Raw genomic sequence first — 16,568 nt, 5'->3', positions numbered from 1 at the left:
CCACTTTGCAGTCCTCTCTTCAGTCTGGTTGCCATCCAACTGCCCCCCCCCAACGGCCCACACCCCACCAGTAGAGATTCTCCCCATCTCTCAAGGTTGTTAAGTGTCGACACTATGGCGGCAGTGGAGAGGGGGGGGGGGGAGGTCAGAGTTCACCGCGAGCTGTCTGTCTCAGCTGTCCTCCCACAGGACGCCCTGATTGACAGCAATCAGGACAACCCGCCCATCTCCGCCCCCCCCCCTCACCTCCTCCACCTGCCAGACTTAAATGCGTGTGTGCATCTTCCTGAGTCATTTTTAATTATCCAAATGATATTCAGCTCCAAATACCCCCCCCCCACAGAAGCCCCCGTGCGTGCTCCCGGCAGACACCGTCAGGAGGGCGCACCGGCCGTCATTAGCATGAGAGCGTGTTCGTTGCAAGCGGCGGTCCGCCTCCCAAATCAAACAATTAGCCATAAATAAAACCACCTGACGCGTTCTTCCTTTCACCTTCATCCTCCTATTCCCGCCGCTAACGAACCTGCTGGACCTCACAGGAAGTCACCGGGGGGGGGTGTGGATAATAAGGATGCCAGGTCCGCCATGACCTTTGGTGGGTCGGGGTCAGGCGGCGCCCCCCCCCGGAGTCATCTTTCATGCAGCGAGCGTGGAGCGTGATGGAGGCTTCAACTCGTTCTTTCTTGGGCCATCCTGGCGTCGTTCTTGGCGTCCTCACCTGCACTGACAGCACGCTGACACTTTGATTGGCAGCCTGACAAGAAGCGATGTCGTCTCCGAGCAGCGTGGCTGTCGTCTTTAATTTCACCCTCCTCGCCGTGACAATGCGGCGGCGGCAGCGGCGGCGGCGGCGGCGGCACCCTACATCTGTTCTTCACGCCGTCGTCGTTAGCAACGCCGCCGCAGGTCAGCGCTTCTTTGTCACATGTGGACGTACTGTATCTTTAAATCTTGTCTTTACGCTGTAAATGACATCAATACGCCCCCCCCCCCCACCCCTGCGTCTTGATGTTCAGACTTGCTGTTGACCCGTCTTCCTGCCTCACGGACTTTTGTGCACGAGTCTCAATTGGTGCACTTAAGTACTTACACTTAAGCACTTAGGGCCCTATTCACTTGTGTACTTAAGCCGGAAAAGGCCATCAGATTGTGCCCCCCCCCCCCTTCCGAAGTCTTCCAATGTAGCGGCCGAGAATCTCAGACTGACAAACTCGTACCAAGGAGCCAGCAAGAACACGGAACTTCCTGTCCCGCCTCGGCAGCCGCCGTCTTCATTAAAATGGCCGACCTCTGGACCTAATCTCCCTCCAAAGAGTCTGCCGCGTGTCGCTAAGTGACTCGCTGGCATTCATTAGCGCCGCGTTTTAGCCCGATCAATCACAACGCTTGCCGCTTTCTTCAAATGTCATCCTCAAACTTCTCACAATCAATTAGGCGGGAGATTAATGAGGCCAATTTGGCGCCGACGCGGCGGCCGCCGTCCCGTCCGCACACGCGTGTAGAAAGACGCAAAGGTTAATTTATGTACATATAAGGACACGCGCGTGTGTTGCGTTCGCTTCTGCTCTTGTAAGCACGTTTGTCTTGACGGCGGTGGACGACACGGCCAACTGCGGTGTCACGATAAAGTACGCAAAATGTGTGTGTGTGTGTGTGTGTGTGTGTGTGTGTGTGTGGACCTGATTGGACCTGTCAGATCCCTCAAGGTTCAGCACATTAATTACAGGATCATCACTAATTAATCACACCTGAAATAAAAGATGTTTCCTGTGGCAGCACACACACACGCACACACACACACACGCACACACACACACGCACACACACACACACAGCGCCGCTGGTGTCACTTCCAATCTCACCTGCGCTTCAATCAGCAGCATCTACCTGCTGAGGTTACCGTGGAGACTCCCGGGGGCTAATACAATGCATTATGGGATGTCAAGTGGATCCGTACAGTTTCCCGAGACGCACCGGACGGCCGGCTGACCGCGGGATTAATGCGAGCGGCGTGGAAATCCAACGTCCCACCGTTGACGTGGACTAATACGACTGCCATGGACCGCCTCCACATCGGAAGCGGCGCCCTCCGTCAGGAACGCGTCAGCTCACAGATGACTCCACCTGGGCACTCCGTGTGCTGACATTTACACATGCTAATGCTAATGATGCTGATGTACTCGTTAGAAGGTCACATGACGATAACATTATTTATTAACCGGGGAAGGACATTTCTGGAGCGATGAAGCTGAACTGAACTACAACGTTTCTCATACGTTCATTTATCATATTTTATATACTTTTTATATCTATACATATTCTATACTGCTTATCCTCACAAGGGGGTGCTGGAGACTATCCCAGATGTCTTCTTGGGGCAAAAGGTGGTGTCCACCCTGGACTGGTGGCCAACCAATCCCAGGGCACATATAGACAAACAACCATTCACACTCACATTCATACCTATGGACAATTTGGAGTGGCTAATTAACCTAGCATGTTTTTGGAATGTGGGAGGAAACCGGAGGACCCGGAGAAAACCCACGCATGCAAACTCCACACAGAGATGGCCGAGGGTGGAATTGAACCCTGGTCTCCTAGCTGTGAGGTCTGCGCACTAACCACTTGTCCACCGTACAGCCATATTTTCATCATTACAGTATAAAAAAACCTGTTTACGACCTTGTATCAGAGCCCGCCTCTCGCCCCAAAAAGACAGCTGGGATAGGCTCCAGCATGAATGAATGACCTAATGTTTGTGAATGCTCCTCACGTTCCTCTCTGTGCTATGTGCTAGCATGCTAGCTACGCCGCCATATGGTGCGTGACCATTATAAACAGCCTATTCCAGCTGTCTTCTACACCCTGGACTGGTGGCCAGCCAATCCCAGGGCACATATAGACAAACAACCATTCACACTCACATTCATACCTATGGACAATTTGGAGTGGCTAATTAACCTAGCATGTTTTTGGAATGTGGGAGGAAACCGGAGTACCCGGAGAAAACCCATGGGGAGAACATACAAACTCCACACAGAGATGGCCGAGGGTGGAATTGAACCCTGGTCTCCTAGCTGTGAGGTCTGCATGCTAACCACTTGAAACCGGAGGTGTTTACTACTACAGTAAACCTCGGATATATCGGATTCAATTGTTCCCGCTGGTTTTGTCCGATATAAGCGAAATCCGTTATATGCGTATACCGGAAAATGTCCGTTTTACGCATATATGGGATTTATATCCGGTATATGCGTAAATGGGATTTTATCCGTTATAAAAAGGCACTTCCTTGACTATGTTTCCAATGTACCTGGACGCGCAGGCAACGCTGCAAACGCTGCAAATGACGTCGTATAGCGGCCTGTCACCATTCGGCGAATCGGAGCGCCACGATGCGGCCATCCGATATATGCCAGGGAAATTTCATGGAAATGCATTGGAACGGGACTGGAGATTTTGTCCGAAATAGGCGAAATCCGTTATAAAAAATCCGATATATGCAATGAATTTTTATTGGAAATGCATTACAGAAAAATCGGTTCTTTTTTATCTGTCCGTTGTGAGCGAATTTCCGATATATCCGAGTCCGATATATCCGAGGTTTACTGTACTATAAAATAAACCAAAATTCCCAGGAAAATGAAATAACGTAGCAAGAAAACGACGACTCATGATTCCATGAGTCAGGATGTCCTGGTGTGCTGAACATCATAAAAGGTGAACATTTGAGGGTGGAGCCATGCTGTTCATCCTGGGATGATGGCGCTAACAAGCTAACAAACAAAACACAAGCGTGATCAAGCCTGGCTGGTGACGCCATCGGCTTGACGTGTTCATTACAACATGTTTGGTGGTGGGCGGGGCTTAGGAAGACTTTGTCCTGGTCCTACCTGCAAGATGTGGCTGCCCAGGTGAGGCTCAAAGATCTCCGAGGCAATGGTGCTGGGACTCCTCCTCCGCTGGTTGCCGATAGCTACACACACACGTGCACACACACACATGCACACACACGTGCACACACACAAGGAGAGAGAAAGCACAGGACAGGACAGAAGAAGACCGGTGAGACTCGGACACATTGAAACGAGCAAAGCCTCACACACACGTGCACACACACGTGCACACACACACACACACACACGCACGCACACACACACACACACGTTGAGCCAGCCTGGCTTGACAAACACACATTGCACAGGACAAGAGGAACCAGTGAGGTCAGCTGTGCAACACTGCGACAGGTTAGCATCATGCTAATTGTGGCGTGTGCTAACATGACACGCTACATCTTCATATCTGGGGAGAAGAGGAGACATGACGTGAGGACAATAAGAGAGGACAAGCTGAACAAGTCCCATGATGCATTGCAGACATGCATCCTGTCTTAAATGATGACGTCATCATCCCCCTCCCCACATGGTGTGTGTGTGTGTGTGTGTGTTGATTGACATGGGTCAATAAAAGACTGACACTTCACAATAAGATTCCTGAGGAGAAGGAAAACCAAAATGGCGGGATGAAACATTATGGTCAACTTTGTGCTTCCATGGCCTGGCGACTGTGAGACGAGACAAAAGGAAAGGAAAGCGAAAGAGAGGCGTAGGCGTGCCTTCGGGTTAGACTGTTGATCATCCTCCAGCCTTCACAGACAGGAAGTGAGAGGAGCAACAACCCGTGGAAACAGACAATGAGACAGAGCATCCACTCAGTACTTAGACTGTCCACAATGACTCCTGATTGACTCCACATGGACTCCTGACTGACTCCACACTGACTCCTGACTGATTCAATGACTCCTGACTGATTCAATGACTCCTGACTGACTCCACACTGACTCCTGATTCCTGACTTGACTCCACACTGACTCCTGACTGACTGTTGAATGACTCCACACTGACTCCACAATGACTCCTGACTAACTCCACACTGACTCCTGACTGACTCCACACTGACTCCACACTGACTCCTGACTGACTGCTGACTGACTCCTGACTGAATGCTGAATGACTCCACACTGAGTCCTGACTGACTCCTGACTGAATGCTGAATGACTCCACACTGAGTCCTGACTGACTCCTGACTGACTCCACAATGACTCCTGACTGACTCCACACTGACTCCTGACTGACTCCACACTGACTCCACACTGACTCCTGACTGACTGCTGACTGACTCCTGACTGAATGCTGAATGACTCCACACTGAGTCCTGACTGACTCCTGACTGAATGCTGAATGACTCCACACTGAGTCCTGACTGACTCCTGACTGACTCCACAATGACTCCTGACTGACTGCTGACTGACTCCACACTGACTCCTGACTAACTCCACACTGACTCCTGACTAACTCCACACTGACTCCTGACTAACTCCACACTGACGCCTGACTGACTCCACACTGACACCTGACTAACTCCACACTGACGCCTGACTGACTCCACACTTACTCCTGACTGACTACACAATGACTCCTGACTGACTCCACACTGACTCCTGACTGACTCCACACTGACGCCTGACTGACTCCACACTGACTCCTGACTGACTCCACACTGACTCCTGACTGACGCCACACTGACTCCAGACTGACTCCTGACTAACTCCACACTGACTCCTGACTGACTGCTGACTCCACACTGACTCCTGACTGACTCCACACTGACTCCTGACTGACTCCACACTGACTCCTGACCACCGGTGAAGATTGTTGTTTAATGCCTTTGAATTAGGCCCAAATCAATCCACTTCCACCATTTTCTGTCCACATTTGGAAACAAAGTGTTCTGTGTTAGATGGTTCTCTTACGTATTTACACGTAATCTTTTGAGTGTTTTTACACTGAGAAGTACAACAAACTTCAGTACACTGTCAGTCCCTTGGTGGTGCACTCAACATGGTCAATAAGGTGAGTGTGCAGTGATGAACACTTACCGCCCTAAATAGTCACCATCTTGGCTCTATAGAGGAAGGGGGGGCGGGGGGGGGGGGGGGGGGGGGGGGGCTCCTAAACTTTTCTAAATGTAAAATAAAATGTATTTTTTTATTATGGTACAGTGGAGACGTAGGGCAGGGGGTTGGCTGGTATTTTATCTGGCAACCCAAATGTTGACATAAAGTTGTGTCTCCTGGTTGCAATTCACCATTGAAAGAGAGAGGGGGCGACAAAGAAGAAAGACGAGCTGAAGAAGAGGCAGGGCTGACTTCCGGTTCCTATTTCCATGTCGTAGCAAGCTAGTAGGACGCTAATAAGGACGTTTTGGGATATAAAAGACACGGCCTATATTGCACTGATGGAAGAAAATCACCTCTTGTTGGGAAAATGTACATTCTGTACTATCGCTATAGCTACTGTAGCAACTCTAAGATACTTGTATGTACAAGTACAAGTACGTGTCCAATCGTTTGTACTTTACAAGGGATCAAACAACGGCTCCACAGAGGCGTGCCGCCAGAGTGGGATCTGCACCTCATCATCCTCATCATTACTTGTTTATTGGTCCTCTTTTGTTCTACATGTTAGCACACAGCTACATGCTAATAAGGTACACGCAGAGCAGATAGACAGGTCAGGTGTGTGTGTGTTTGTGTGTGTGTGTGTGTGTGTGTGTGTGTGTGTATGTGGGCAGTGTTAACCCTGGCTGAAAGAGCGTTTTTGTGCCCCGAGGTGGTTCTCTGGTCTCTGCCGGATCCCCACAGACCTCATTAGGACACATTTAAAGCCCTCTTGTTGTAATGCAACACACTTAGATGCCATTAAGCACGTCATCAAGCATCTCCATCTCCCAAAGTAAATGTCATGTTGGACCTCTGGAGGTCTTCATCCCCATCATCATCATCATCATCCTCATCCTCATCATCATCACAGAAGACAAAGATGAGGACAAGCTGAGATGGAATCGTCATGAAAAGACGGAATAAAAAGAATAAAAACACAACTGGCCGACAATAAAAGCCCTGCGGCCACGCTGCTGGGCTGTGTGTGTGTGTGTGTGTGTGTGTGTGTGTGTGTTCATGAGTGTGTGTGTGTAAAAACAGTTTGCGGTTTAAAGACAACAAAGTTGAGTTGGTACACGGTGCGACACAGTTACTGTCCTGGGAAGTTTGACTTGCATGAAGAGAGTAAACCTACATTAGCTAACTCCCTGCTAAGTCGCTAACTGATGCGCACTTGCATCATCAAGCGTCGATAAAAATCCCGCGACGCAACGACGACGGGGGACGTGGCGGGGGTCTCGTTATAGCGATAAAGGACAATCGGCGAGCTCCGGCGTGTGAGATGCATGCCAGGCGAGGAGGAAGTCCTGCGACTGTTAGTCAAATTGCCAATTCAATTAGGGAGGACGCAAGAAGAGGGCGGCCATCTTGGCGCAGTGTCAGAGCCAATTTGTCAAGAAGCAACCAAGCAAGCTAGCATGCAGAAAGAGAGAGCGAGAGAGAGAGAGAGAGAGAGAGAGAGAGAGAGAGGACACGGAGGAATATTGGCAATAAAAGAAGTGGGAGTCATTCACTTTGATCGACTTCACTTTCAACTTTTCATTCTTGTTAAGACAACAAAAAATACGTGTTTTGTCTTTGACAGAACACCAGTACTGTCTAAATTAGTGTACTTATGTACTTATACTTAGTCTTTTAAGTACATAAGTGCATTCGGAACTGAAAAGCACCATGCACTCTACCTGTATGTTGCATTCAAAGCCCTCGAAATGATGAGTGCACTTGATGGCCACTTCCAACCATCAACACGAGCCTCTGGGCAGACGGGGGGGGATTCAATTCAACTTTATTTACAGTACATAGCGCTAAATCCCAACAGCAGTTATCTCATGGCACTTTACAAATGAAGATAGAGAACCAATTGCAACCCCACATGAGCAAGCACGGAGGCGACGGAGGCAAGGAAAAACTCCCTTGGGAATGGTAATGGTTTGATTTCATTTGAACATGCATCAGATTACAATTGAATGCATCCCATAATCAGTTCCCAGTTCCACATGTCCAAAAGGAGTAGGAAGAAGCAAAGCTTATTAAATCCTACCCCTCCATCTGGTACTTTTACAATCACTAACTGTTACATTTGTTCACTTCCTGCTTTCCATAATACAGTTTAAGTTTTTTTTTTGTTTTTTTTTTTTTTTAAATGTACCTCGTACCAAAGTACTCGGTGATATGAGAATCCAATGCCATAATGTGTACCATAGTAAGTGTCAATATAGTGATATACAGTAAACCTCGGATATATCGGACTCGGATATATCGGAAATTCGCTCACAACAGACAGATAAAAAAGAAGCGATTTTTCTGTAATGCATTTCCAATAAAAATTCATTGCATATATCGGATTTTTTATAACGGATTTCGCCTATTTCGGACAAAATCTCCAGTCCCGTTCCAATGCATTTCCATGAAATTTCCCTGGCATATATCGGATGGCCGCATCGTGGCGCTCCGATTCGCCGAATCGTGACAGGCCGCTATACGACGTCATTTGCAGCGTTTGCAGCGTTGCCTGCGCGTCCAGGTACATTGGAAACATAGTCAAGGAAGTGCCTTTTTATAACGGATAAAATCCCATTTACGCATATACCGGATATAAATCCGATATATGCGTAAAACGGACATTTTCCGGTATACGCATATAACGGATTTCGCTTATATCGGACAAAACCAGTGGGAACAATTGAATCCGATATATCCGAGGTTTACTGTATATAGCACATCATGACTGCTATGCTAACGCTAACGTAGTCCTGGCATAGAAGTGTTTCAAATGTACTTCTTCCCTGAGATCATATTTCTCCTCTCTTGTAGAGAAGTATTAGATGACATTTTTAGCTAATTGGTTATTTTTAGCCTTATGCATTATTTTAGCTGTTTGAAGATGAACTATATCAGCAAGTTGAAGTATTTGTGATTTTACAAATAAGGAGTTAGTATGTTCTCTGTAGGCGGCATTATGAATTATCCTTACTGGCCTTTTTTTTGCAGTACATTTAGCCAGTGAAGATTGCTTTTATAGTTATTAGCCCATATTTCCACACAATAAGTAAGATATGGTAGAACCAGAGAGTAATCAGATTGATTTCTGATTGAGAACAAATTTTGCTTTGTTCGGGGAAGAAGAAGGAAAAGAAGAAGAAAGCAAATGATGATTTCCAGTAACCATAAATTAACCATAATTTTTTTTTATTTTTGACACTCTAATAAAAAAATTGATTATGCTTCTACATGGAGGTGTGACCATACTTTACGTCAGCTGGCTCCACCCCCTCCAGATCCCTTCTGCTAGCTTGACGTTGGCGTTCTGCTCCGAATCCTGTGATAAATGTTCGGATCAACATTTGCAAAAAAGTGATTATTAATAATAATAATCATATTCCATTCAGCTCCAATTCCCATTCTCTTCCTGCTTTATTTGTCGTTATTATCGTGATGAAGGAAGCTAACAAGCTAAATTTGGGTTTATGCCTCACACACTTATTAACCACATTTTAAAGTATGAAATGTATAACGGGATGGGATTGACAGTCATAGCCATATAATCCATATAATAATGTTATAATTGTAAAACGACTTACCGTATATTAGCTTATGTTCATTTTGCTGCAGATTTTGAGGTCGATTTGCGAGGGACGACTGCTTACATTATATTATATTAGTCTCTTTTTGGTGATCATTTATTAATATGTGCTAATAAATAATAAACTGACCACAAATCGGCAAATTTGCACGTACACGAGTGCTGAATCGCGAACAGTACACAGTGTACACAGTGTAGTAATTTGATACACAGCTAAGACGTTCCTCTCAGACGCCATCGGACAGGAAATGACATCAGCAGGGGGATGATGGTCAGAACATACAGATGCGTGAACAAACACACACACACACACACACACACACACACACACACACTCCCTGAGCTGTTTAAAAAGTCATTAGCGCTGCAGGCATTTGAATTTATTTCATTTTAATTAGTGTCTTTTTAAAGGCATATTTCTCCCACTTTAACATTTCACAAGCACTCGTGCTTAATAATCCATGTGCTCATTACTCCAATGAATTTTAACAGCCTGACTGACCACTAGCCCCTCCCCCACAGCCACACACACAAGCTCTTAAAAATAACGCACATAAATAAAATAGAAAAATAAAATAAAGAGTCATTTTCCATTCCGACATTCCCAGTCAAGGAAGTCATCAGAATAAAGCACCAATGCGAAGATGAATCGATGAAAGTGAACCAACAAACAAATAATTATACTACGGACGCTCGGATCGATCAGCCGCTGATCAATATCGGGAGATTTGTGATTGGCATATGCTGATAAATGCTGTTCAAAGCCCATCCCAAAAAACGATCGGCATGCGTGTCTACATGTTTGATCGCTCCCTTGTCAAACGTATCAAACGTTGCGTCTTTGTTTACATGCCTTGTTTAGCCGTCAGTGGCGGCGGCTCGCTACCTCGTTATCCGCCTAGCCTCTTTTGTTCCGACTCCAAAAGGACTTTGGACATTTTTTCACGGAGAAGGCGTGAGAGGGTTTAACACAGCCGAATCTTAACCAATCAATGAACGCCTCTCGTTGCCTTTAAATGCTCAGGAATGGGGCCACCTGGTGGACACGTCATCTGTCCATGACCCTGTTCCTGTTCCTGTCCCTGACCCTGTCCCTGTTCCTGTTCCTGTTTCTGTTCCTGTTCCTGACCCTGTTCCTGTTCCTGTTCCTGTCCCTGGCAGCCATCTTGCTTGTTTTCCACCAGCATTCCTCTCTACATCGCCAAATAGGAGAACCTTTGATGGTATTTACGGGGGTGTTGTACCCCACCATCTCCCAGTGTAGAGTCGCCCCCGGTTGGCATCATACTTTAAGCTTCGGCTGCGCTTCAGCTGCGCTTCAGCTGCGCTTCGACTGCGCTTCGGCTGCGCTTAGGCTGCGCTTAGGCTGCGCTTAGGCTGCGCTTCGCCTGCGCTTCGGCTGCGCTTCGCCTGCGCTTCGCCTGCGCTTCACCTGCGCTTCGCCTGCGCTTCGCCTGCACCCTGAATAGACCAGGTCAGGCTGTTTTGTCACAAAATTGTCGCATCACCAAGCTGAAAACATGGACTCCGCCCCTGGTGCGCCGCCACGCCCATCTCGGCGCAGTCCAGTCTACCAAATTACGAAATTGGCTGCGCATGCGTCGGGACCAAATTACCATCTTGTGCTGCGCCACAAAATTAGAGCCCAAAATATTTTTACAAATTGAAAAACATCAAAATGCCCCCTCTCCCATGCTGCCTTTGGATTGTCAGTATGCGGTCCTTGGCCGTAAAAGACCTTTGGACACCCCCGTCTTAAAATAAATAAGGGGTGTCCAAAGGCTGGAGCTCATTTTGAATGGACCCTTGGCATATTGTAAAAGTGTTATTCATTCATTCGGGCTAGAGGCGGGGTCGACCCTGGACTGGTGGCCAGCCAATCCCAGGGCACATATAGACAAACAACCATTCACACTCACATTCATACCTATGGACAATTTGGAGTCGCTAATTAACCTAGCATGTTTTTGGAATGTGGGAGGAAACCGAAGTACCCGGAGAAAACCCACGCAAACTCCACACCACACAGAGATGGCGCAGGGTGGGATTGAACTCGGGTCTCCTAGCTAACCACTCAACCGCCGTGCAGCCTGGGTTATTTATTAGTAGTACATTAATAAGCTTTGTCACGTGTAACGCCAAGCTCAGATGTTAGCTAAAATGTTGACCGACATGAGATTGGTTTTAACATCTTTAATGCACAAAATGTACGTAGCTAATCGGTCCCCGCATCCTCAGTTTGAACACCCCCGTCTTAAATGGTGCTAAACAGGAAGAGTACACAAAGACACTTTATTAGGTACACCATTTTCTTAAATCCAATATTGAAATTTCAGTGACTTTTCTTGTGCTCATCTACACGACCGTGATAGACATGATCACACAACACAGCAGACACACACACACACAAACGCACACAGGGAGTTCAGCGAGGCCTGACGTTATTGGCAGCGGGGAATAGAGGGAGCAGACAGTAATTAGGAAGCAGCCTACTGTACCACACACGCACACACATAGACGCTGGGTGTAATTAGGTAGGGGGCCCTGGCGCCCCAGCGGTGAAGCGAACAAGCCTTGAATACCCGCACGGGGATCAGTGGAACAGCAGAATGTGTGCTAAAAGGGCGCACGGACACACACACGGGGAGTGTTGGCTCTGAAGGATTAAAAGGGCTTGTTGGCTCCTCCCACTAACCAATCAATCAGCTGTAGGCGGGGCCAAGCGTGGCTTCTTACGCGTAGTAATAAATAAGGCTGGATTGGTGAAGATGAAGATGGTCGGCCCTCCTTGATCCGAAACTCATGGTGGCCAGTCAATGCCTCCTCATGTGACCTTGAACGCAACATCATGTTTATAGCATGCTCATGCGTCGTATTAGCTTAGATGTGTTTCTGTTAGCTTTAGCACATCTCTATTTAGCTTCCACCTGCAGGAGCACACACATATAGACACACATGCAAACACACACACACACACACACACACACACACAGTGTGTGACATTGACTAATGCGATGCTGCTTCACACATGTTGCTACCAATCGATTAGCACGGCAGCTTGATAGCATGAGCGCACACGCAAACAGGAAGTAGAGAAGCCTGAGAGTCACATGATGTGCCATCTATCCACCCAACCAGCCTGGGAGTATTAGTGGGCAGAAGGGGTCGGGCATCCAGTCTCCAGCATCGATGGGAACCAGGAGTAACATTCCCATTCTCCTGGGATCATCATTGGAATATTTTTATTTTGATTATAAATATTGATAATAATGTAAAACATTTTGTAAATAAAAGGATGAGAGCTATGGCTAGGCCAGGGGTGGGCAAACTTTTTGACTTGTGGGCCGCATTGATTTAACAACATTGACGGGGGGGGGGGGGGGCAGACTATAATATTTTACACGTAACGGTAAATCTTTACACGTATATTTCACACACGTTTTACATGTAAAAGTGTCATGCCATCTGCTATATGTGCACTTTGAAATTATTTATTTGATATAAAGTGTGTTAGAAATTAAATGTATAATAATAATATTAATAATGATTATTATTATTATTTTTATTTAGTACTATTATTAATTAATATCATTAATATTAATAATTATTTTTAATTTAATATTATTATTAATTAATATTATTAATGGTAATAATTAATAATATTTTATTGATTATATTATTAATATAATTATTATTTATTTAATATTATTGGAAAATATATATTTTTTATATTTATTATTATTATTATTATTATTATTATTATGTGGTTGTGTCCCTTTTTTTAGGAGCATTTTGTAAACAACAGACCACATCAAATAAGGAAATTGATACACCAGCTACTTCAACCATCAAAAGGTTGTATGCTGAGTTTAAATTAAATACTTTGGAAAGAACAGGCGGGCCGTATTCAAGCACTTGGCGGGCCGGATGTGGCCCCCGGGCCGTAGTTTGCCCACCCCTGGGCTAGGCTATGCTAGTTTAAGTACACTACAGTCAAGGGACCTCCTCAACCCACACAACACAATCCAGCATTCAAAATAAGAGCGCTTCGGGCTATATACTCTTTCATTGTGTTAACAAAATAAGGGCGTCATTAAAATAAAAATAGCTTCCACTACCATTGAGGCAGAAAAAAAGTACTATTTGTCAAAAATAAACATCCTTTGTGAAAGTGTAAACAATTCATGAAAAAGTTCAGACACTTCCTCCAAAAAGAGCCACCTCATTTCAACTACAAACTTTTATGACCCATCGGAATTGGAACGGAGAATCATTAGGAACCGGAACCCAAACAAGGAATCAGCATCAGAAAAAGAATCGTTCATATTCAAACAATGCCCAACCCTAGTGGGTGGAGCTTGCTACTCATCTACATCAATCAATCAATCAATCAAACTTTATTTGTACAGCACTTTTCATACATAGAATATAGCACCAAAAGGTAGGCAGGCGACCCACAGAGCTCCCAGCCACCCCAGTCGGTAACCCCCACGAGAGGAGACACCCCAGCCCCCAGCGCAGTGAGCCCCCACTGAGGTAACACTGCATATATGGGATAAAAAAATATAAAAACATAAAAAATAATAATGTAGAAAGTATATATAGAAATAATTACATAAAAATTAAAATATATAAGAACATTAATAAAAACTAAAATAAGCATGTGTAAAAATATAAAAACATTTAAGATCCAAAACAAAAGGTATAAAAGGTATAAAATAACCATTAGATAAAGATACATTAAATACATGTTGGCATTAAATACAACTAAAATTCATGACAAAAACAGCAATATTTTTAATAAAACAGCTAAAATCTTCTGACGGCCTCACACACACACACACACACACACACACACACACACACACGCATGGGAGTCCTATTAAAATGTAAGATGATAAACTAACAGGTTGCTTCCTGGCAACATGCTTGACAATCACATCCAATCTTTGTTTTATCTCAAGCCTGCAAATGAAAAAACAGCAACAATAATAACTGTGTGTGTGTGTGTGTGTGTGTGTGTGTGATAAGCTATCTGTACAGTACAACTATGATGTATGAGGCTCATCCCTGCGCTGAGGCACAGTTCTTATGGGAATATGTGCACACACACACACACACACACACACACAACCGATATAGAGCTGATAAGACTGCAATAAACTCTCCTACGCACTAAAAACTACAAAATACATTCACTGTGTGTGTGTGTGTGTGTGTGTGTGTGTGTGTGTGTGTGTGTGTGTAATTGTAAGTGATGCAATGGTGTGACAAGAGTGAGAAATGAAGTGTTTTTCATGTCGGCTTGTTTACAGTACATTAATTATTTTAAGTTTTAACAAACATGGCATCTACCGCCCCCCCTTCCCCCTCCCCCCCCACTGTCCCCAAGTGGGGACCAACCAGTGGACAGCTCGAGGACTCTAAAATGATCAGAAAGCATCAAAGTGCGTTGAAAGTTTCACTTTTGAAAGACGACAAAAAGTCCATTCAGAGACATTAAAGTCTTTGATTGACAGGGGACAAACATTCCGAGGGACACGGGAGACGTCAGCGTGAACTTCATCCTACATCTGTGACTACGCTGGTGCTACATTTTGATTGGCAGTGGGCGGAGTCAGTCGGTGAAGGAGGCAGGGACAACATCGGGCCATGGAGCACTCATGGTACTTTCACTCGGAATTTGGAGGAAAAACCCGGGTTTTGCACTCAAACCACTCAAAATGGCGAGATTACCTCGTTCAATAGTCGCCATCTTGGCTACGTAACAAAAGGGGCGGAGCCAACTTGAAATAACAGCGGCTGTACTACACACTCAAAGTACTGTAAGTACGCTGTGACTCTGGGAGGGATGCAGTACAATGACTTCATCTGCCTCCGTTGTGGTCCTGATGAAGATGAAGATGACGACGAGGATGGAGATGGCGATGGCGATGGAGATGGATGGAAGCATCGGGCAAAGGGAGGAAGGAGAAGGCGGAGTGTTATGAGTGTTATTAGCAAATGGGCCGGACGCTTAGCGAGCCTTCAAACTGCGGCGTAACTTCACAGTCCAGCAAACACAGGCTCGCTTCCCGCCCCGCCGCCGCCACCCCCCCCACCCTCCAGTTGATCATTCATCTGTGTGTCCTCCAACTCTCCCTGTTAGCTTTTATAAAGCCATTAAATGCCTTCGTTTAGACTGGAGCCTCGTTACTGTGTGTGTGTGTGTGTGTGTGTGTGTGTGTGTGTGTGTGTGTGTGTGTGTGTGTGTGTGTGAATATTTGCTCAGCTGAAAAGTGGTTTTAGCAGCGGAACGCTCCGCATGGTCAAGGTCGTCCTGAAGGTGACAGACTAGCCATGAAGGCATGTCTTTATGGTTTAGTTACAAATGATGAAATGTGATGACATCACCAAACAATGATGGAGAAACCAACAAGCCTCCTTGGCGAGCCCGTCGTTTGAGCCCCGCTTCCAGTCTACAGTCACTTCTGCAGATCGAAAGTGACCTTTGGACTTATTTAGAGGTAAAATGTCCATGTCTCAAACGGAATTCTTCCGTCAGTACACTTTACCGTGTACTTAGTTCCTGGTGTGTGGACTTTCACTGTAGCCACGTATACATGGACCCAAATATTCCAATAGCCACGTATACATGGACCCAAATATTCCAATAGCCACGTATACATGGACCCAAATATTCCAAATATTCCAATAGCCACGTATACATGGACCCAAATATTCCAAATATTCCAATAGCCACGTATACATGGACCCAAATATTCCAATAGCCACGTATACATGGACCCAAATATTCCAAATATTCCAATAGCCACGTATACATGGACCCAAATATTCCAAATATTCCAATAGCCACGTATACATGGACCCAAATATTCCAATAGCCACGTATACATGGACCCAAATATTCCAATAGCCAAGTATACATGGACCCAAATATTCCAATAGCCACGTATACATGGACCCAAATATTCCAAATATTCC

General features: G+C 45.7%; 1 protein-coding gene across 4 annotated transcripts in view; it reads right to left on the bottom strand.

Moving 5' to 3' along the window:
- LOC131139957 (neuronal PAS domain-containing protein 3-like) overlaps window positions 1-16,568 on the bottom strand; it is a 146,340-nt gene that overhangs the window by 53,892 nt on the left and 75,880 nt on the right. For 3 of the 4 annotated variants that reach the window (XM_058089929.1, XM_058089930.1, XM_058089931.1), the window contains exon 4: window positions 3,894-4,177. In XM_058089929.1, the coding sequence (XP_057945912.1) occupies window positions 3,894-4,177 (284 nt within the window). The remainder of the gene's footprint in view (window positions 1-3,893; window positions 4,178-16,568) is intronic. The other variant, XM_058089932.1, reaches the window with a different exon arrangement.

The sequence above is a fragment of the Doryrhamphus excisus genome, chromosome 13 (genome assembly GCF_030265055.1).
Source record: "Doryrhamphus excisus isolate RoL2022-K1 chromosome 13, RoL_Dexc_1.0, whole genome shotgun sequence".
Classification (NCBI taxonomy): Eukaryota; Metazoa; Chordata; class Actinopteri; order Syngnathiformes; family Syngnathidae; genus Doryrhamphus; species Doryrhamphus excisus.
Note: the sequence above shows the minus strand (reverse complement) of the source record. Positions and strands in the feature narration are given on the sequence as shown.